The following is a 22,171-nucleotide window of genomic DNA, read 5'->3' on the forward strand; positions in this document are numbered from 1 at the left end:
GTTTTGTTACTGAATTTCTCTCTTTTAGTAATAGGCAATTTTTAAAAATCCACGTAGTAGAAAACAATAGGAATGCTATTAAATCAGCACAATGGCATTTATTATTAATATTATTTTTATCATTATTAATAAACAGGATTTTTATAGCGCCAACATATTATGCAGCACTGTACATTAAATAGGGGTTGCAAATGACAGACAGATACAGACAGTGAAACAGGAGGGGACGTATCACACAATAGGAGGGGGGTTATGGAATGGTGGTAAGTAGTGACGGTTTCAGAAGAAGACGGACAGGCAAGTTTCAAAAGATGGATTTAAGTGCTCTTTTAAATGAACAGAAAGTAGGAGCAAGCCGAATAGGAGTCGGGGCAGCCCTAGAAAAGTCTTGGGGTCATGCATATGATGTAGTTATGAGTGAGGAAGTCAATAGTAGGTAATTGAAGGAGCAAAGAGAGCGGCAAGGCATTAAGAAATCTCATATCTTTAGGAATAATCGATATTACAGATAAAAATATCAACTTTTTTTCCTCTGTCTAGAACCGACCATCAACCTTAACAATGTCAGACCTGCTCAACATGGCCAGAGACATTGCCTGCGGCTGCAAGTACTTGGAAGAGGGCCAATTCATACACAGGTACATGCTGGATAAACTCTGCCAAAAAACAAGCAATTAAGTAATGTTAAAAACTTTACATAAGTGTTGCACCCACTGAATCACATTTACCTGCTTGAGCAGGAAGGGGGAAGAAGAGCCAAACTCAGAAGGGATAGTAGATGGGTACATGGCAGTTATGCCAAGTAAGGATCAACGTCAGGAAGATATTATTCATATAGTTGTCTATGAACTCATCAAAAAGTCTATGACCACTTTAATATAAATGATTCCTGATAGCCACCAATTAAGTTTAAACATCAAATTTGATTAGATGATTTTTAGAGCAATGACATGTTTGGGTATTATCATATTTATATATTAAACCCTATTACTTAGAATAGTTTATAGCCATTGCATGTTAAACTTGTAGTAATAAATTGCACCCGGTCAGAGAATTGTATGATTATGTGATTATTCACTTCATTGATAATTATATGATAGTATACCTGTTCTACAGAGGAATATAATCACTGATTTAATATGGCTGGGGCATCTGTCTTTTGTGTACTACTCGGCTATGATTGTTCACCAATGTCATGGCAAACTAATTAAAAAAAGTCAATACTTACATTGGATGATTTCCACTAGGGATATTGCAGCCCGAAATTGCCTTCTGACTCAAACCAACAGTGGACGCGTGGCTAAAATCGGTGACTTTGGGATGGCTCGGGACATCTACAAGTAAGATTTACAGTTCTATACTGGAGTTGAGGAAAAGTATCATTGTTAGCCATAACAGCAGTCATAAAACATTTGATTTTTCAGCTGCTGGTAATCAGGCTTAGTGCCCAGAATTTCCCCACTGGTGTCAGTAGGTAGCATGCAAACAAATGTCCAATGTGGGCTATAATGTTATAGGCAAAACATAGGCTGTAAAATAACATTTAGGTTCTTCTATTTGAGCCAGCACATGGAGGTTTATGGTTTTCTTTGCATGTTTTTCAGGCTCTTTGCTATAATGCCTGGTTACAGAAGTCAGTAGCTCAAGAGGCATTTTACATAGTGGATCTCTCATTAGCACTCACTCTTCTTTTATTAGGCCACTCAGTCTTATCTAGAAAAGTCACAGCTTTGTGTGCTAATAACATATTAGTAAGCACGAAAACAGGGACCAACATACAAACTGATTTTTTTTTTCCTTTCTATGGCAATCTATGTATATATATTGTATATGTATTGTGTATGAATTGTGAAAGAACAGCCAGGTTTAAAGCTGATAGCTTGCTGCCTCCAATAGTACATATATATATATATATATATTAATAGTTTTTAATAAGAGAATATGAAATGAAAAGTTTTTACTAACTACACGTATACTGAGAGCAGCAAGATATCTAAACACTATCTTTAATATGGGTGAAATATGATTTGTTTCTTGAAGAGCAAGTTACTATCGAAAGGGAGGAAGAGCCATGCTGCCTGTAAAGTGGATGCCACCTGAAGCCTTTCTAGAAGGAATCTTTACTTCCAAGACGGACTCCTGGTAAAGATCCTAATAGTACTAAAATATAGTAATAAAATTATACAGCCTTCTTTATGTATTTTTTTGTGTGTTAAAATAAGAGAATCTAATGGAGATAGCGTTAACCATATAGGTTTTCTTTATTATCCCCTTTCCTTTACTCCTCTTCATCCAAAAGCAATAAAAAAACTGTCAGGTTCTGGGCAACATAGTGGGAATGATTTTTATTAGACACCTTTACAAGGAGTGTTAGCAGAAAGTTAGTTTTGCTCGAGTTAGCTAATAAGAACATGAAAAATTTAGATTCCTATATCATTAAAATACAACGCGGTTTGGTTGTTCAAAGGCTTTCGCTTCATCAGGGCTGGTGCTGATAGAACTGAAGTAATCCTAATTGGTAATTAGTATTATTGCTCAGGATGTCTGCTTAGGGCTTAAACAACATCTCAAATTATTTTACTAATTGATCCTCAGTTTCTCTTTAATACACCAGTCCAGTACACATATTGTGCAGCATTATCAAGCCCTAAAGTACCCATTAAACCTTTTTTTTAATAGAATCTGATTAAAATCAAATCTGGACAATATATGATTTTATTGTTGTTCATTCCATTTAAAGAAATGAATGCATTCTATTTGTCCTGGTACTTCAGAAAGTATTGGCAATGGCTTATTACACACAAGGGCCCGATACAAATAAATGCTTATGGTGGATCTAGTAAGCTTCTGCTGGATCTTAGAGAGGGTTTTCATCACTTTCAGTCCTAATTAGAATTGTCTTTTGCCCTGGAAGGGAGAGGCAATCTCCGCAAAGGACTTGCAGACAGAATTAAAACCCAAAACAGGTCCTAACCCTTCTTCTGTTCACAAATTTAGAGAAAAAACTTTTGTCTTTTAACTGTTAACATTTATGATCATAGGTCCTTTGGTGTACTACTGTGGGAAATTTTCTCATTGGGATACATGCCTTACCCATGTAAAACCAATCAGGAGGTGCTGGAGTTTGTAACAAGTGGTGGACGGATGGATCCTCCCAAAAACTGCCCAGGACCAGTGTAAGTGTTCAGTCTGCAAACTTTCTGTTGGTTACATATTTATATATGTCTAAAATGTTCCCTATGATCATAGGCAGATTAGCGGATTTTGCTACTGATATTTTGGGCTGTAAGAATGATATTCTTTCCACTGGTCAACAATGTAAATTCATTCCTCTTAATGGCCACCACACTAGTGTACTGTGAATTGCGGATATATCATTTATAGAAGTTATTTCAAGGGGTTCCCTGTGTTAAAAAGGTCAATAAACACTGATCTAACCCTTTCTTCCCCAACCCGGCTCACACCAGTAATTCATTTGATTTCAACTCTTTCGATGATGTAGGTTCAGCTTCATAAGTGGGTGTTATCACAATTTCCTGATTTCTGCAAGCTATGTACAGGACCTGAACAACCACTCCCAGCAGTCATGATCTGCCTAAACTGCACAAAGAAAATCAGATGTATATAATTTATTTAATCATTTCATTACCATGTTAGAGGGAGAAAGGGAGAAACCAGGGAAGCCAAAATATAAACAGATCAGCTTTAAAATTCAGGATTCTTTCTAATAAATCACACTAAGATAAAATTATCTGTTTGATTAATGAGAAAATGTCCAGCTGAAATGTTTTATGGTGCTGAGCATGGCAAATGATTCTACCTTTTCTTTATGTTTTAGATATCGGATAATGACACAGTGTTGGCAACACACACCAGATCATCGACCAAACTTCTCAACCATTCTGGAAAGAATTATCTACTGCACGCAGGTAGGATAATATCACTGAAAATAAGTCTGAGCTTCTTTAGTAATGCATTGCAAAGTGTATTAAGCATTCATATATATATTAATATATATATATATATATATATATATTAATATATATAGATTGGACTCTTGCCCGTCCTTAATGGTTCCTGCACTTAGCTTAGTTTTACTGTATAAGGACCTTTTAGCTTTTTATAAATTATAAGTCCCCAAGCCTAAGCTTTCTGTTACATTGAGATGTCCATTACCACAGCACCAATCCATTTTTTTGTATAATCATCATGCCCAATATTCTTCTGCATGATATGTCCTATGTGCTCATCCAGGATCTGCATGCATTAAAGTTTGGTTCTACAATACAGATAAGTACAAGTCTAATGAACTCTTGAGACCTATGTGTTGCAGTAACATGTGGCTAATATGCATCTTTTGTATTTTTTGTGATACATTGTTGTGCTATTCATTTACAATGGTACTCCAGTGGAAAATGCAGTAGCTGCCACATGTTGATGCAATGTTACTGCTGTAGATCCTGTTCATTTGTTGCAGTAGATTGACAGCCCTTTCAAAATGAATGGGCTTCCCTAATGCAGTATATATGAATGTGTATGCATTACCACATTGGTTGGCATGGTGGCTTACACTCTCAACTTGGGGTTTCAGGTTGGTTTTCAAATTGTTTTCCACTGGGGAAACAGATTTAAAAATGCTAATATTCTAAACAAAAAAAGCAACCATTACTAACAGAAACTACTAAAAAAAAAACAGTCATAAATTAATCTATCACCATAATATTGATTGCAATACACATTTTCTCTTGATAAAGCATTTATTTTTTCCTTATTGCATGTTTAAAACAGGATGTGGGAAAATTCTGCTTATACAGCTATGAAAGTACTATTTTATCCTTCTTTCTTAGTGTCTAGATTGCTCCAAAGAACAATCCTAGTAATATTCCACAAAGCAGAAATGAACTACAGCTAGACACATCATTCATTTATAGCCCTATTCTGGTTGACCAACTTGAACTTATTTGGCAGGACACAAACATAGATCATTAGTCCCCAACATCTCACGTATGCACAGAATACATACTTTTGGCAGAAAGGATGAATAGTATTGCAAAGGGTAAAACAATGGGTCAGTATAACTGTGCAGTTACTTTGTGATTAAGGAACAAAAAGGAAATCAAGTCTTTTTTCTACTTGCATATCTTCAAATTAAAAAAGCGGAAGTGTCTTATCTTTTTCCTTCTAAGTGCAGTCAATTCACACACAAAATTGTGTCTTCTGTCATCTAGCCTAAAATTTGCAAACAATGCATCTAATTCAACCAATGTTCACAGCAACTGAAGCACGAAGAAGTCTTTACAAGCACATTGGAGAATCTGGAGGCAGTCTTTGATAGAAATTAATGTTGGAATCTATATTTTGTTCCTTTTAGTTAATCAAATTAAATAATCAGCTATCAACTAACATGTCAGAGTCCAACTAACCAAGTAACAGAGCTGTTTTGGTTTCTGGAAGTGCAGGTAACACAACCTACATGGACAGATAGTCCTCTTCTTTTTTTGGAATGATCCACATTACTGTCTCTCTGTGTTAGTACCTGGTGCCAGTAACATCCTGTACAATATTATTTGACTATAACCCTAATTATCTGTCATTAATTCTGCTTTTGGATATCTGTACACACAGAAAATAAGTTACTGCCAAAGGCCGGTCCATACCCTTCCACAGTCTCTCTGGGTTCTAATCTTGATTTGTAATGCTTTATACCTGTATTGAAAGCAGATGATGGTAAAACCAATCATGTCTGCAATGGAAATGTTTATTGAAACCTAGAAAGGTTAAATCACAACTGTAGCACTTCCCATCTGATGCATTTCACGTATTTACAATATATAGCCTGAAACGCATCAAGCTCTACGGTTTTGTTGTATTCTTGCAGTGTTTAACTACCGACATGGCTGCTGTGTGCTGTCACCTACTTTAGTACAGGTAGTCCCCTGGTTAGGGACATCTAACATACAGATGACTCCTAGATATGAACAGGGCTTCCCTGCTCCCTCATGTGCAGGACAGAGGCTTGGAGGGTGGCGGTTTGCATGACTTGCAGATAAAATCTATTGCTAAAAATAGCTGATCAACATCTTGAAACTTTTAAATTACTCTTAAATGACTAAGACAAGTTCTGCAGTTGTTTCTTTCTGCAAATCAAAGCACAGCTTGCTCCAGAAGGTAATGAATGTCTAGGCTTCATAAAGTTTTTTTTTTTTGCTTGTTTGCGATTAGCTTACAGTAAGTATTTTATTACAGTAATTGACACCTCGCTGCCTAATAATATGTTTAGACAAACATCTGTCCTAATTGCATTTATTATAATATTGTACCTGTTCCGACTTACATACAAATTCTAATTCAGAACAAACCTACAGTTCTTATCTCGTATGTAACCCAGCGACAACCTGTATTTACTCAATATATATTGAGTAAATACAGGTAGTCGCTGGGTTACATACGAGATAAGAACTGTAGGTTTGTTCTGAAGTAGAATTTGTATGTAAGTCGGAACAGGTACAGTATTTTAATTAGAATTAAAAACAATTTTTTATGGAATGATGAATTTTAATAGGCTGTCATGTCTTTCAGGACCCTGATGTCATCAATACTGATCTCCCTGTAGAAAGCAGCCCAGCTCCAGAAGAGGAAGGCAGCACAATTATGCGGCCAACCAGCTGTAATGGAATGACGCCTCTTTTGGGCAACCCTTCCCTCCCAGTTATGCTGGACACCCAGACCATGGAACATAAACTAGGAGATCTTCCTGAGGAGTTACGGGTTGAAAACCTGGTGAGCTGGAACCTCTGCACTACCAGTTTACAATGTGTTGATGAACCTTCAGAAAGTTCATGGGCCCAATCAAACCCAATCTCATCTTTAGAGACAAAACCCCAAATGTCCCACAAACTAAAGAACAAATCCAAAAACCGCTGGAACCCAACGTACGGGTCTTGGGTAATGGAAAGCACTTGCTGACCTGCTAAAGCATCCTAGTCTCCAGCTAGGATAAGAAGACTCAGGTTTTTACCTTGGAACTATGGGACTTGTCTCTGTACCACAAGCCAGATGTTTTAGCATTTCCAAAGAAAACTCACTTCACCCTCTGACCACCTTCACTTGTTTTATGTTGGATTGCAGGCAAAAAAAAATTACATCTCCAGTAAACACTGTGAAATATATTTTTAGGCAGAACTTTACATACTTTGGCTAAGGGCAGCATACTGGCATTGACCTCACTTCGTAGCAAAGTAATATATTTTTTTATTTCTTCTGAGTTTGCTTGATGAATGGCAATAAGGTTTGAAAATATAGAATGTCTTCTTTAGTTATACACATCTCAGTTTATTAGTAGGATTCTCTCTGCAATCTGATGTCCATTTAAATAAGCCATAGGACTCTATACTAAGGTCAGGTTGTTCTGTTGAAACGTCTGGTTAATGTTAAGCTATGCAACAAAGGGACATGATATACTCAAGGAAAATAGTAAAGTCTCATATTCTACTGGAACTACAATGAGAACTCGCCACTGGCAGCTATTGGATTCTGGTCAACACCTCCTGCCAAAAAAAAAAGACAGCTTCCAGTACATCCCATTGGAATAGGTGCAGCTGGGTGCACCTATCATACATGGTAACATACATTACATCTGAAGCCTTGGAGGCGTTTATAGGATTTGTGATGCATTTCTATGGTTTTCAGCACAGCAGCCATCTGCACAGACGTAGAGGAACTGTTTAGCATGAAATATCTGAACTTGAAAAATGCAAGTTCTGTATAGGGCTTCATTTAAAGCAGCATTACTACAGTCAAGTCGCTGCTGACTGTGGAGTTAACATTATATTTTTTATAACAAAGAGAAATTTATCTCCATTCTGCTTGTAGACCCAACCCATCACTGCCAAACTACCTGGAAGGGACTATATTACATAGTGGAGCTGTCATGTACTTCTGAGGTTCTAAACTTGTTGAAATGAACATTTGCAAGTTTTAAGCTATCGTTTCTCTGCATAGATGTCAATATTTTTATTGCTCCTTTTGTTGGTTAAAGAGGACCTGTTACCTTTCATCTGAAGGTAGCCATTCTGAGAACCAGACAAGACTTCGTTTTATTAGTTATTACAACCCAATTCAACTTATAGTTTAGGTCAGCTAAGTACATTTCAAGTGTTTGTGCTGTTGTACAGTGCTCGCCCAATGTAGTCCATGGATCCATCAAGACAAATTCATGAATTACCAAAAAGCCTGTCCCTCTTGGCAGATGAAGAATGGGACTATGTCTTCCTCTAGTATGTCATATCTAACGCTCTACAATTGGCAAAGCTCATGCTTGCTGATGACTGGAGAACACAGGCTCAGCAGTGCTTTCACGTAGGGAGCAAGGGTCCTTCTCTGCTGCTCACAAGGTGGAGGTCTTACTGATCTGGTTGTGGCTGCTTTTTAAAGAAAACAAACGTTAACGATTTTGCAAAGCTTTTGTTTTGATGCATTTGTATTTATCATTTAAAAGTGCATGAAAAAAGTGCCTTTCTTCATGCACTATAAATGTAATAGAGATTTATGTGTAGATTGTAGCAACCAATCAAACCAGAGGGAGATCAATAGGATATGGAAACTGTACTAGCCTTGTTGGTTGAAATGAAGACTCAGAATGGCTGCCAACATTGTGGGTAGCCAACAGGTCCTCTTAAAGGGATATGGCAAATAAACTGAATAGAATGCAACCTTGAACAGGCTGCTGTATTAATAGATGGAACTATTGCAGTAATATAAATAAAGACATTTTATTTATACACCAATGGATATCTTTTATTGTCCAGATTTATTCATGATAAAGACCACTGGTGGAAATAAATATTTTCTATCTTATTAGTTGGATATACTAAATCTCTTTTAAACCTTTGATTGTCTCGTTCAGGTAATGATGATCTAGACATAAAACCATTTGGAGGCAAATTAATATCAAACTCTGTTTATTGTCACACAAGTGACCCAGTGGAAGGTGGCACCTCCAACAATAATACTCATTGTATCTATAGATTTGTTACTTTGTTGGCTAAACCAGAAGGTGAACCAAGTACTGAACCACTGCTAAAGGAGCTGAAATGTAGTCTATTTAGTGATTTATATTTGTCACCAACAACAGAATTAATAGTAGGATGTGGCAGTTGACATTGGCATTCCTCTTTTCAGCAGTCTTTGTGATTTAGATACCTTGAATGTAAACATTTATATCACGGAGCACTAAACTTACGAACTCCGGAGCGCGCATGCGCGGGGAGCCGTGTGTCACCCTGATTGAGAAATCCTGGTCCTAATTTATTAAAGCTCTCCAAGGCTAGAGAAGATCTTATCTCTTATCAGTGAAGCTGGGATATATTCTATTTGTTAGCAAATGTAATTAGTCCTTGAACAGATCCATTCCAGTGGGTCCAACAGGTAATGATCCAGGACAGTGATTGGCTCCAGCAATGCCTGCCATCTTTTTCCCCTGGCGATGCCGGATGGGCATCTGTGTAACCTGGTGATGCCCGGCCGGCATCTACGTCCCCTGCATGTGAACGTTGGGGACGCGAGGCCAGGGGAAGCACATGCCTGCCATCTGCTCGCCAGTGTCTGGCTGGAGGTTAGGACTGTTGGGCTAGTGGGCAGAACCAGGCGGGAAAATTAAAATACGTTTTTTTTAAACATTATATTCTTATTGATTTGTTTGAAATTTTTGACAAAGAAAAAACAAACAAAGGAAACAAAATAAGAAGCAATAGTAACATATGGGGAAGGAGGACAAATTCTGATCCCAGCATATTTTAACAGTAACCGCACGTACCAGTTGTATAGAAAGATAAAGAGACAAATACACCATTATTCCCATACATGAATGAAATACATAAGGATAATGAAATGCATAGCACCAGAAGAAACATTGCAAGACCCACTAATAAATATATTTCCGCCTGCCTAGGATTACTACAGTCACATTCCACCATCTAAGTGCCCAGCAAATCTTTATAGGTTGAAGATTCTTGAACATAATCCAAGGTTCCCAAGTTTCCAACAATTTCTCATCCAGTTTATATTTACCTGCAGTCAGGTCCTCTATTAATCTAATTTTGTTTATTCTGTGGAGCCACATCCCTACAGAAGGGGCCAACACTTTCTTCCACAGGCTAGGGATGCAGGCCTTGGCTGCGTTTAACAGGTGTTTAACAACTGGTTTGTTATAAACTTTCTGTGGCCAGTCATTGAGAAGGAGCAGAAAAACCCAGGATCTTTGGGTATTGGCCTCACAGACATATCAAGACTAGTGTTGGTAGAGTAGCTCACTATTCGATTTGGCAGCTATTCGCTCGAATATAGCAAAAAAATTCGGGTGGTCGAACATCGAATTTGAACACCATTAAAGTCAATGGGAGGAATTTTACCTTATAAAGATACCAGTTACAGGATATGCTGCATTCCTTTAGGATGACCTCATATATGGTATACATATACCAGTATATACTGGTAAAGCATTATTGTTGGTGAGACATAATTGATATTAAATAAGGTGTGCTAACCCAACATCCTGCCAAACCATGAAAAGGATTTAGTGGCCCATTGTTCTAAATCTCCAAACATTTCCTGTTGAAGCGGTATAAAATTAAGGTGGAGGATCTTTTGCAAATCGAACAGGAACTAGATTCCTAAGTACTTAAGGGAAGTGACTTCCAATTTAAAGGAGAAATTCTCTGCTAATTGGTGCTTAATACTCGGAGGTAGAGAAATATCTAGGGCTGCACATATACAATGATTGATCTTGAAGTTGGATAGACTCCCATACTCTTGCAGTTCCCTCAACAGGTTTAGAAGAGAGGTCACTGGCTTGGAATCATAAAGATAAGGTCATCTGCAAAACCAGCCACCTTATGGTCACTGCCCACAATCTGCAAGCCAGAGGCATATCCGGACGCACTGACATGGCATAGCAAAGGCTCCTGAATCAAAATAAAAATTAGAGGTGAGAGGGGTCACCCGTCTCATCCTATTTGTGATAGAGAAGACACTGGAAAAGAAGCCCTTGACCCTGACCGAAGCCGATGGAGTGCTGTATATCGCCTGAATCCATAACATCATTTTATCACCCGGCCCAATATAGGCCAAAGTCTGAGACACAGAGCATCAATCTACTCTTTCAAAGTATTTTTCTGGGTCCGTGGACAGCAGAAAATCCGGGGTCCTGAAAATCCGAAAGGATCTAGCTGAGAACCCTTGTGGTGTTGTCCCTGGCCTCCCGGGATGGGACAAAGCCCACCTGATCAGGGTGGAACACTTTGTTGATGACAGATTGCAATCTCATAGCTAGTACTTTGGTGAACAATTTCAAATCCTGATTTAACAAAGATATGGGTCAGTAGCTCGCGCACAAGGCCGAGTCTTTCCTTCTTTAGGGATTATTGAAATGTGGGTTAGCACAGATTCATGAGAGAACTTGCTCCCAGAGGTCAGAGAGTTGAATGCCTGAAAAAAGTGGGGGACCAATAGGTCTCTGACTGCCTTGTAATAGCCCAGGGCAAAACTATCTGGACCCGGGGATTTCCCTGAGGGGAATAGAATCCTTAATAGGGGACTATAAGGCTTCAGATTCTTCCTGAGTAAAAATTTGAGATTAAATTTGGTGGTGGTACCGTTGTCTTACTTACTTTTCTCCTTGCCGGAGGTTCTGACATGAAGAAGCAAATTCGTCCCCAACCTGCAGAGAAAATTTTGGCGGTCCACAGCTCTGGCTGGTGCATCCCCCAGAGAGGTCAGAAGAAGGACTCTGGTGGGGGCGCACTGGTCAGTGCCATGGACCATGTCTCCCATATGCATCTCAGACTCGAGGCAGTGGGCGGGTTGTGCCTCTGAACACAACCCACCCACTCTCCCATCCCAGGTTTAGACCTGGGATGGGAGAGTGGGCGGGTTCTGACATCATGACATCACACTGGAGGAAGTTTCTTACCCTTTGACACGGCTTGTGCAGTCCGGAGTCCGTATATTTAGTGGTCCGTGAGCTCCAAAAGGTTGGGGACCACTGATCTGGATGACAAACACCACACTTCTTCGTACACAGTACCAAACAGTATACAGAATAGAATCAGATGTGGTCAGATCACAGAGGATACTGATGACTAGCACCTTTTGCCCTCCATCTGCCATTTTTTGAGTGGACAACTCCCAGGCTTCATTTACTATATATTGTAATACAAACTTATTCTGCCTCTTCCCACTTATATGAATACATTTCATCATTTTAACTCTGTTCAGTTTAATATACTGACAGGGTGTATTATATGGACCTTTTGATATCTTAGACCCCCCTTGTGCCTTTGCACGCAACAGAGGTGTAGCTTGATTCAAAGGAGAATCAGATATTACAATATGTTCACAAAAAAATAGTTTAAAACATTATTTTCTCCAACAAAGACCTGAAGATATTTACATTTAAGGTAAATTTGGAAATGCGTCTCCAGTTCTGGACAGAATTGGGAAGGGTTGGATCCTTTCTCAGGTTTTAATTGCTGTCTTTGTCTGGGAGGAGGGAAATATTCCTTCACTTCCTATCGTGGCACAAAATGGTCACAGCTAGGATGTGAGGGAAAATCTCCAACGACGACATCAATAACAAGGTTCTACTCTTTTCATTTATTTAAACAAATAGGTGTGTTTTATTGCACCCCTACAAAATTCCAATATTATACTAGAATCATGTGATCAGCTACTGCTAATTTAGTTTTTCTGTTAAGTAGGACAAGTTTTTTTCATGCAATGGTGGAATAGTGTATCATAAAATGGAGGATAGGATTTCCCTTAAGTGGGATGTTGCCAACCCCAAGTCATCAAAGAAACAAATAACGAATAGGCAGATGGGTTTTTTTAGGAAAAAATAAATACTGTATTTAGTGATACTTCTCAAGGTACAAGGTATTATTTCTGAGGACCTTCACAGCAGAGGTCCAATATTCAACCTAACAGGTTGATGCTAGACATATGTTACCTACTTATTACATAGTAATCATCACATGTATCAGGGCTACATAAAATCGAAGCAGTAAGGTTTACACGCAGCTGGAAAAACCGACGCATTTTGCCCGACGTGGGCTTCTTCAGGGGTAGCTGTGTGTTAGTAGTTGGAAATATTGCATGCGGTATGAGCCCGAATGGAGGATCTCTCCAGGTAGGTTACCAAAATTGTGGAAACAAGGACTATTCAGGTAAGTGTTTGATCTGGTCCCAGGGATCTGCTCCTCCAAGGTCTCAGAAGAAGACTGAAAGCTGCAATCTGCTGGCCAATCAAAACATAGCCTCTTGATCAGCCCTGGCTATTTAGCTGGCTCTCAGACTGCACTTTGTGTTTGTGCAACATGTCTTACTAGTGCCGAGCTTCCTAATTCTGTGAACTAGTTCCTCTACATCTGCTGTTTAATCCAGTGTTTCGTGTGTCCAGCTCCTGCGTTAACCCCTCATTGTCCAGTCTGGTTCCCAGCCAACTTCCCTGTGCTGTTCCTGTCTGTCTGAGGATATCTCTGCATCACCTGTACCTCCTGTTGCTTCCAGTGTCTCCTGGGTTCCCTGTGCCAGCAGTGGCCTCTGCGTCAGTGCTGTCTGTCTCCTGGATCCCTGTCTTTTGACCCTGGTGTGTGACCTGACCTCTCTTGCTTGCTGCCTGTCTCGACCACGGCTTCCCTTGACTACCCTTCTACTTAGTTATTTTGTACCATGCTTGCCCACCTTGGTGTAATGCGCCTGGGCACACAAACCACAACCAACTCCAGATACCCTTAAATCAGGCTTTATTCAAAATCATACAGCACAGCAAGGGTTAAGTCCAATAAAGCAAAGTACAGGAGGATGAGGCAAATGCAGGTCAAGAACAATCCAAGGTCAGGGCAGGCAGCAAGCAGAATAGTCAGTAACAATCCGAGGTCAGGGCTGGCAGAGTTCAAGCAAGGTGAGTTTCAGACCAGGTCACTAAGGTAATGACAAACAGATAAACTTTAAACCACATAAAGACACACCCATTGCCCGATATAGCCTCTGTTGCACACTGTGTAACAGAGGCTATATCGGGCAATGGTGTGCAGGACAGGCTCTCCTTAAATGGCCAGGATGACCAATGACCTTGCGCCACCTGGCACCGTCTGATAGGAGACTAGGTAAATCCCCTGCGGCTGATTGGCCGCAGGGAATTCAAACTAACTCTGTCCCGCCCTAGGGCGAGGCAGCCGAGTGCCACGCCCTCGGGGGGTATAAGAGGGACGCATGGTGACACGCGGACCTGTTCCCACAGCACCCCTAGGACGTGCACTACGTTGCACTTGTAAAGGAGTGCTGAGAGCAGGAATATCATTACCATATCTAAAGGGATGCAAGGGCTGCTGCCTGGCTGAACAGTAGTTTGGCCAGGACGGATCCCTCCGCCTGCAGAGACAGACAAGCTGCGAGCAGAGCAGCAGCCTCGGCCATGCTGACTGTTACAGCGGCGTCTCCCTCTGTGGCTGGGAACCCCAGGGACACCGCGGGCTCGCAGGACGGGTAAGTTCCTTACACTTGGTGTGCCCAAGGACCGCAACCCGGCCATAAGCAGCAGTTCAACATCCTCACCATCAGGGGCTCCGGAGAAAACCTGGTTACGGCTTAGACTCCGCATCTTGGCCCTTCTCAAGGCTCGCAACACCTCCATATGCCCCCTAGTGGAAAACCTGATAGTCACTGTGATGGCAGATGGCTGTATAACACCTAGCTGCTCTCACTGACTGGGGGCAGCTTTGACTGAGATCTGTATGGGTGACTATCTCCACTCAAGGACCCTAACATAAATTATTGGAGCTGGCCTGGAGAAGGCAAATGACCCCAGGCTTCCCCCAAACACTAATTAATGACGTTATGGAAATGTCATCTGTTTATTACTACTTCACATAGCCCTCAGGTTTCTGTTCGATTTATTTACATACACTGATTAGACAAAACATCTAAAGCAGTTTAAAGAATGACATTGCTAATCTCATTAAAAAGGCACCTGTCAAGGAGTGGTATATATTAAATATTAAGTGAAGCTCAGTTTTTATAAAGGTAATGTGTTGAAAGATGGAAAAATGGGCAAGCACAAAGATCAGGGCAACTTTGACATTACAATAAAATTACACTTACCTTCAAATCGCAGATCAGTCTATCCATCAGAAGGTTTCTTCCATCCGGTCCAGTGTCCTCCTGGTATCCATCTTTGGCCCAGGACAAAAGGAGCACCAGGCGCCGCCATCTTCTCCTCTCTTCTTCTGCATTATTCTTTCTACCTCACTTGATCTCGAACTGTGCGGGCGCGAGATCGGGTGAGGTAGATTGAGAAAAAACTTGCTGATCTCACTGCGCATGTATGAGATAGGCAATTTTTATCCCTATTGATGGAAAGGCTGCTTCTGCGCATGCCCAAGATGCTCCGGCATGCGCAGAAGGAGCAGCCAAGAGCCTCCCGGGATGCCAGACGTAGGTATCCGGGGAGGCTCTGCACACCCATTCATTCTTGATTGCCTAGGTGATCGAGAATTAGGGGGGCGGTGCTGCACTTGGGTGTTGCATTTAAAAAACAAACAAATAGAATTTTACCTTTAAATAGAAGAGTTTAGGTAAGCAGAGTGCAGCCAGCTTAGTAGCCAGCATTGGAGACATAAGTCTGCATCAGATTGTAAGCTCTGAGGGATAGTTAACAACACGACAATAAATATTAAAAATTCACAAGTATGTTGGATATGTATGGATACACAAATAACAAAATCCAAACTGTAATACCTGAAAAAATGCCACTAGTACAAATTAATGTTTACCAGTGTCTCCATGTGCTGTACACCTGCTGCAGCCCATTCATTCTATGTAAAACAACACTTGAGAAGATTGACTTTATTATTAAATGTATTTTCTACATAAATGCATTCCAGCCCACCAGCAAATGACAACTTTTTATATTAGTTTCAAACAACACAACACTGAACATCTAAATAGTAATATATGTTTCTATCATTGCACTGTCTGCCATATTGGGAACGGCGCATTGACGTACATCCTGTCGTAACGCGATGACGTCGATGATTCACGTTGCCTATATAAGCAGCGTCTGCCCGCGTTTCCGCCTTTTCCCGGTGTCTTTAGACCCGACCAAGAGAATCCCCCTCCATCCTTCTCCGGTGGAGTGTCCTCAGACAAATTGCAATCATGACCGAGCAGATGACCCTTCGGGGGACCCTTAAGGGTCACAATGGCTGGGTTACCCAGATCGCTACCACCCCGCAATTCCCGGACATGATCCTGAGCTCCTCCCGGGGTGAGATGCATGTGTATACCGCCGGGGCTATGTGTGTGTGTGGGAGCGGTGCGGTCATTGTGTGTGTGTGTGTGTGTGGCCTTTGTACAGGTCCGGTGTGCTGTGCTGTATATTCGGGCCTTGCCTGCGCACTTTGGCCTGACGCTGCTATGAGGCCTGGCTGTGTGTATAGGCCCGGCACTGTTGGTCTGGCTGGCATTCCCCATGTTGTACCAGGCTGCTATATATATAGCCGCTCTGTTTGTCTGGCATTGACTGTAAGCTCTTCGGGGCAGGGTCCTCTCCTCCTGTGTCACTGTCTGTATCTGGCTGTCATTTGCAACCCCTATTTAATGTACAGCGCTGCATAATATGTTAGTGCTATATTAATCCTGTTTAATAATAATTGCATCAGATCTTGGAAGCACAGTCATGCCTTGTTCATTATACATAGCGCTCCCCTGATCCTATAGCAAGGTTATGTCCTGACAGGTTCTCTTTCCTTTTCAGGGCTGCCTTTATAATGTACAAATCCCATAGGAGATTACATTTCTGTACCTTGTATTGTTATTCTAGAGAGCCAGACAGGTGTGGGCATTGATAGGTATTAGAGTCACTAACAAACCACATAGAAATTAATATCACCTTTTAGCATTTGAGGAGTTGTATGATATGCCCCCCCATAACCTCACCACTTCCTGTCAATTGTCACCTGGATGGAGAATCTATAACATGGACACAAGTGGCAGTACAGCAATTGGGGTGCAAGGCTTCCCATGCTAGGAGTGTCTTTCCAAGTCACCTAATATATGTAAAATGTATCACTTTGATCTTGGGTAGAGATCTGATTCTATTCTTGCTGTCACCTGCATGAAGAATGTATAACATAAACCCAATTCATGTATTGCTACTTATGTCCTAGGTGGTTTCCCACTTGTGGTATTGGTGTCTATCCAAAACACCAAGCTGTGCATTTAAAATGTATCACAGTACAACTTCTAGTTTTGAATATTATTAAACAGGATTTATATAGTGCCAACATATTACATAGTGCTGTACATTAAATAGAGGTTTGCAAATGACAGACCGTGACGCAAGGAGAGGACCCTGCCCCTAAGGGCTTACAATCTACGAGATTGTATAGGAATAGCGGTTCAGTTTTATTTTTGGAATAGCACGATTTTTCCTTTGCTTTGTGATGCATTTAGTGAATTTTGCTGTCCCCCTTATTGTTCCGCTATCACTGTCTTGGTGACATGTTACTGGAAGTTAGGAAAATTGCCCCAGTTGGATGGTGGTGAAAATTGAGAGGTTTGAGCACATTCTTGGATTACCTGAAACCAAACGTTGGAGATCAATTATAGCAGTGCAGTCTTCCACCACATTTTAATATGGGGGACTCTGAAATACCTTTCAGGTCTTCAGGAACCCCTTCTATAATTACTATATCCACAGCTAGTACATTGGTATAGTGGTCACTTAAACTGAATAATAATAAAAAAATATATATATTGTCTACTCCTATGTAAAGTGAAAATTCTGAGTTTAGGTACACTTAAGTTTGCTCCAATGTAAAATTTTAAGTTCTTTTATGTAACCTTCACAGGTATGAACATCTTCCATTTACTAGCACTGAGCTCCAATATTAATGATCTTAAAACCAGGTGCTCAGTGTGACTGATAAGGGAGAGAATAGAAACAGACAATCTCTAAGAGTTAGTTCTTTTTGGCAGTATAGGTGATCAGAATAGATTTTATGATGAACTCCTTTAATTAAAACTTCAGCCAGTTGACTTTTCCTTTTGTTTTAGATAAGACTGTCATCATGTGGAAGTTGACTCGCGATGAGACAAACTACGGTGTCCCCCAGCGTGCCCTCCGTGGTCACTCCCACTTTGTCAGCGATGTTGTCATCTCTTCTGACGGACAGTTTGCCCTGTCTGGCTCTTGGGACGGTACTCTTCGTCTGTGGGACCTTACAACGTAAGTGTCATGTTAAAGGGAGTTTGATGGTAAGTTGCTTGGTGACGACTACCAAGAGTTGGTGTGAAATCAATGCTCTCAGGGGGGTGAATGAAGTTTGAGTTGTCGTGTTGTATGGAAACGTTGGAAAGACTTATGGCAGTTGACGTTTTCTGTCTCTTGCAGTGGTACAACCACAAGACGCTTTGTGGGGCACACTAAAGATGTACTGAGTGTGGCTTTCTCAGCAGACAACCGTCAGATCGTGTCAGGATCCCGTGACAAGACCATCAAGCTGTGGAACACCCTGGGAGTGTGCAAATACACAGTGCAGGTGAGACATGGACACAGTGAGAAGTATGGCTAACGTGGCCGCTTCTGTCCCCATGAATAGAACATCACTTCTGAGTGTTTCTTATATAGAAACAATGTCAAACATGCTGACAATCCTGCAATTATGATGGGACAATATAGACTAGCACTCAGTAGAATGCATTATTGGTTTGTTTATTGTTCTTGGGACTAATTTTGTGCTTTTCTTAACAGGAAGAATCCCACACCGAATGGGTTTCTTGCGTTCGTTTCTCACCCAACAGCAGCAATCCTATCATCGTTTCTTGTGGCTGGGACAAGATGGTGAAGGTATGAAGTGTTGGTGTGTATGTTTCAATTATCTGAAGGGTGTGCAGTGTTCAACCCAGAGATTTTTTTTTTTTTTTAAGCCGGGTGGGAAGAAATAGGCGGGTATTGTGACCCAATACTTCAGTAAGCACCCAAAAACAGCCGGCGGGTTACTGAAAAGGGCCGGATGGTGCACCCAGCTAAAAGGGGCTGCGGAGAACACTGGGTATGATTGATTTGGGTAGTTGCCAAGATTTGAAAGGGATCACTTCATCCTGATTAAGGTCTGAACTTAGCCATATCTAAGGTATATTATTAATAATATACAGTATTTATATAGTGCTGAAATATTACACAGCACTGTATTACTGCACTAGCTGTCCCTCAAAGGGGCTCACAATCTAATGTCCCTTCCATAGTCATATGTCATTAGGTCAACTTTGGGTGGGAGCCTAACTGTTTTTGAAATGTGGGAGGGAACCAGAGTACCCATAGGAAACCCACACAAACACAGGGAGAACCTGCAAACTCCATGCAGATAGTTTTCTGGTTTATATGTGAACCTGGGACATAGCAGTGCAAAGGCCAGAATGCTACCTGCTAAGCCAGTGTGCTGCCCATAGTTTTCATCTTCAGATTCTTCTATAAGGATATTTATTTTAAAATGTTACCTTTGCTTTAATGAAACTACACATTTTAAATTGTAACACATCCTGTTCCTGTATACTCAAGTAATTTGCATTTTTATTTTAGGTCTGGAATTTGGCCAACTGCAAGCTGAAGACCAACCACATTGGTCACACTGGCTACCTGAACACCGTGACTGTGTCACCTGATGGTTCACTGTGTGCTTCCGGAGGCAAGGTGAGACGACTTTCACTACATGTATTGGTTTTTTAGTAGCCTAGCTATTAAATATCAGGTAGATGATGGGCGTTTGTCAGTTATTGCATAGAGCACTATCATGGTCACCTGTCATCTTTTTTTGGAAGTATAATGCACCTCATAGGTTACAATTGGTACAGTGCTGTTGATGCAGTTAAATCTTTAGATGTAGAAGCTGTTTTTACCCTTTTATTCCTGTTGAGGCTGAGTATAAATATTTAGATGAGACGTTAGTATATTGGGTGTTTAGCTGAAAGCCCATTAATCATGTATTCCACGTGGAAACTTGCATGCTACCAACAATGTATTCTTAAAATTGAGAATAAAGACTGGAGTTACCTCCCTATTGAAGGGTGATTTTTGTAAAAGCGAGAGCTTTGCTGGTAAAGTATGCTGTAACTTGAATAGCTTCACTACTATTTCAGTGATCCTCAATCGAACCTCTACATATTTATTTTTATACACTTTGTGTTGATAGACGTCTTATAGGCTGCTTCTTTTTACAGGATGGACAAGCCATGTTGTGGGATCTGAATGAGGGCAAGCACCTGTACACCCTGGATAGTGGAGATGTCATCAATGCCCTATGCTTCAGCCCCAACCGCTACTGGCTGTGTGCAGCAACAGGTCCCAGCATCAAAATTTGGGTATGTAATATTTTGTATATATATATATGTGGTTCTTGTAACCTAAAATGGTCTGTGTCCATTTTACTTTCTTGCCATGATGATTTCTTATGCCAACTGAAGCTCGTTGCTGAAAATCAGAGGCTGTTTCTGAGCACTAATAACAAATGCTAGCTTTGTGGGTTTTCATTCTGTTATTGGCATTGAAACATTTTTTTTTCTTCTTTACCCTCAAAGGATCTGGAGGGCAAGATCATTGTAGATGAACTGAAGCAGGAAGTGATTAGCACAAGCAGCAAGGCTGAGCCACCACAGTGTACTTCTCTGGCCTGGTCAGCTGATGGACAGGTAAGCAAATTGTACCGTTAAAGCTGCATGCATTAAAGGCCATAGTGTGAACATTTAGTCTTTTGGGACAACGTTCAATTTTCTAATGGCATTTAAAACTTCTATAGACAACTAAGGTTTTCTATACTAATCATGGAAAAGGTCTACCAGACAAATGATTCTCCTGGGATGCTGACACCCCTCACCTATCCATATGCACTGGGTATTGGTGTTCAGGTCCCCTTAAAGCAAATATTCATATTTGTACTGTAGTGTTTTGTTTGGTGGCTGAAACATTGTATGTGTAGATAGGAAATCCTTACATCATCTAAATTTGGTATAGTTTACTTCAAGGAATGTGTAATGGCCAGCCCTCCATGCAATACATATCAGCTAGCTGGAAATGGTAATCTGTTTTGAAGTGGTCCTATAAGTGAATGCAAAGCTACAACAGCATTGCCGTTAAGGGTTTCCATTATGGTTGTGGAGTGCAATAGAAGGGTTTAATTGTTAGAATGGCTGGACATTGGGTCTTGGCAGATAAAACATTAAAACCTCATTTAGTCTTGCTATTTTCCCTAACTTTCATGCTAGGTTTGTAACATGGTTGATTCTGGTACTGACTGCTTTCAGCAGCAAAAATAGTGGAGTGGAGGCTTTAACTGAAAGGAATTTCTCTTGGCATAAGTGTTTCTGGATCTTTTTTGTTAGTGGAGAGAGCAACATTTTAACTAGTTGGACAATGAAGGAGCAACTCCATTCCAGTTGGAATGTTGGTGAGCTTTGATTGTGTGAAAAGCTCTAAATTGTTACTGCTTTTGTCCCCTTATAATTGTGGGGTATGGCAAGGATATACCAAATTTGTAGCATGGAGTACATGGACTTATTGAATTAGGTAAAAGAAATGTAGGAATTGTAGGGACATGTTAATGCTTATGTTCTTTAAAACTGGATGCCTAGTTATGTCAGGCTTTATTACTGATACATGGACCTGAAAAAAGCAAGCTGATTGGAAAGTTCAGTCAGACTTTGTTTTGTGAATACCTTAGAGCAAAGACTTGAATATGGGACAGGTCTTTGACAACTTTCATTGTTCCTGGGTACAGGTTACTGTATCAGTTAAATGCTGGTTAAGAAGTGTAGTTGAAGTTGTCAGCTAGATCTACAGTGCCAGTCAGATTTTTCCATGCTTTCCTTAAAAACATACTTTAGTTATAGCATAGTCTTCTTAGGTCTATTTACGCCTTAGAATATTTGTCTACCACAATCCTCCCAGAGGCATTTCCTGGATATGCGTCCAAAGTCAGGTGACATTACTTTAAAAAAAAGTTCGAATAATTGAAGATTTTACAGGTCTGGAGGCTAACACACCCTGGCGAGTCTATCCAAACCTACATAGTGTTATGGGTGTTTTACATTCTCACAAAGTAGTGCAACATTTCCAATTTTC

At 40.5% G+C, this 22,171-nt stretch overlaps 2 protein-coding genes across 2 annotated transcripts in view; both read left to right on the forward strand.

The window, feature by feature from the left end:
• The window catches only part of LTK (leukocyte receptor tyrosine kinase), a 27,821-nt gene extending 19,072 nt beyond the window's left edge, over positions 1 to 8,749 (forward strand). The window contains exons 16-21 of the mRNA XM_072428349.1: positions 541 to 638; positions 1,248 to 1,340; positions 2,041 to 2,142; positions 3,042 to 3,176; positions 3,839 to 3,929; positions 6,580 to 8,749. Of these exons, the coding sequence (XP_072284450.1) occupies positions 541 to 638; positions 1,248 to 1,340; positions 2,041 to 2,142; positions 3,042 to 3,176; positions 3,839 to 3,929; positions 6,580 to 6,966 (906 nt within the window). The 3' untranslated portion in view covers positions 6,967 to 8,749. The remainder of the gene's footprint in view (positions 1 to 540; positions 639 to 1,247; positions 1,341 to 2,040; positions 2,143 to 3,041; positions 3,177 to 3,838; positions 3,930 to 6,579) is intronic.
• A 7,368-nt stretch (positions 8,750 to 16,117) lies between these two features.
• RACK1 (receptor for activated C kinase 1) lies at positions 16,118 to 20,742 on the forward strand (the record flags this gene model as incomplete). Its single annotated transcript, XM_072427959.1, is given in 7 exon segments — positions 16,118 to 16,321; positions 18,112 to 18,283; positions 18,449 to 18,596; positions 18,809 to 18,904; positions 19,637 to 19,747; positions 20,275 to 20,415; positions 20,632 to 20,742. Coding segments are annotated over 7 exon segments (888 nt in total), but the record flags the coding sequence as incomplete, so codon positions are not given.
• Positions 20,743 to 22,171: the final 1,429 nt, after the last annotated feature.

Source organism: Pyxicephalus adspersus, chromosome 12 (assembly GCF_032062135.1).
Source record: "Pyxicephalus adspersus chromosome 12, UCB_Pads_2.0, whole genome shotgun sequence".
NCBI classification, from domain to species: Eukaryota; Metazoa; Chordata; class Amphibia; order Anura; family Pyxicephalidae; genus Pyxicephalus; species Pyxicephalus adspersus.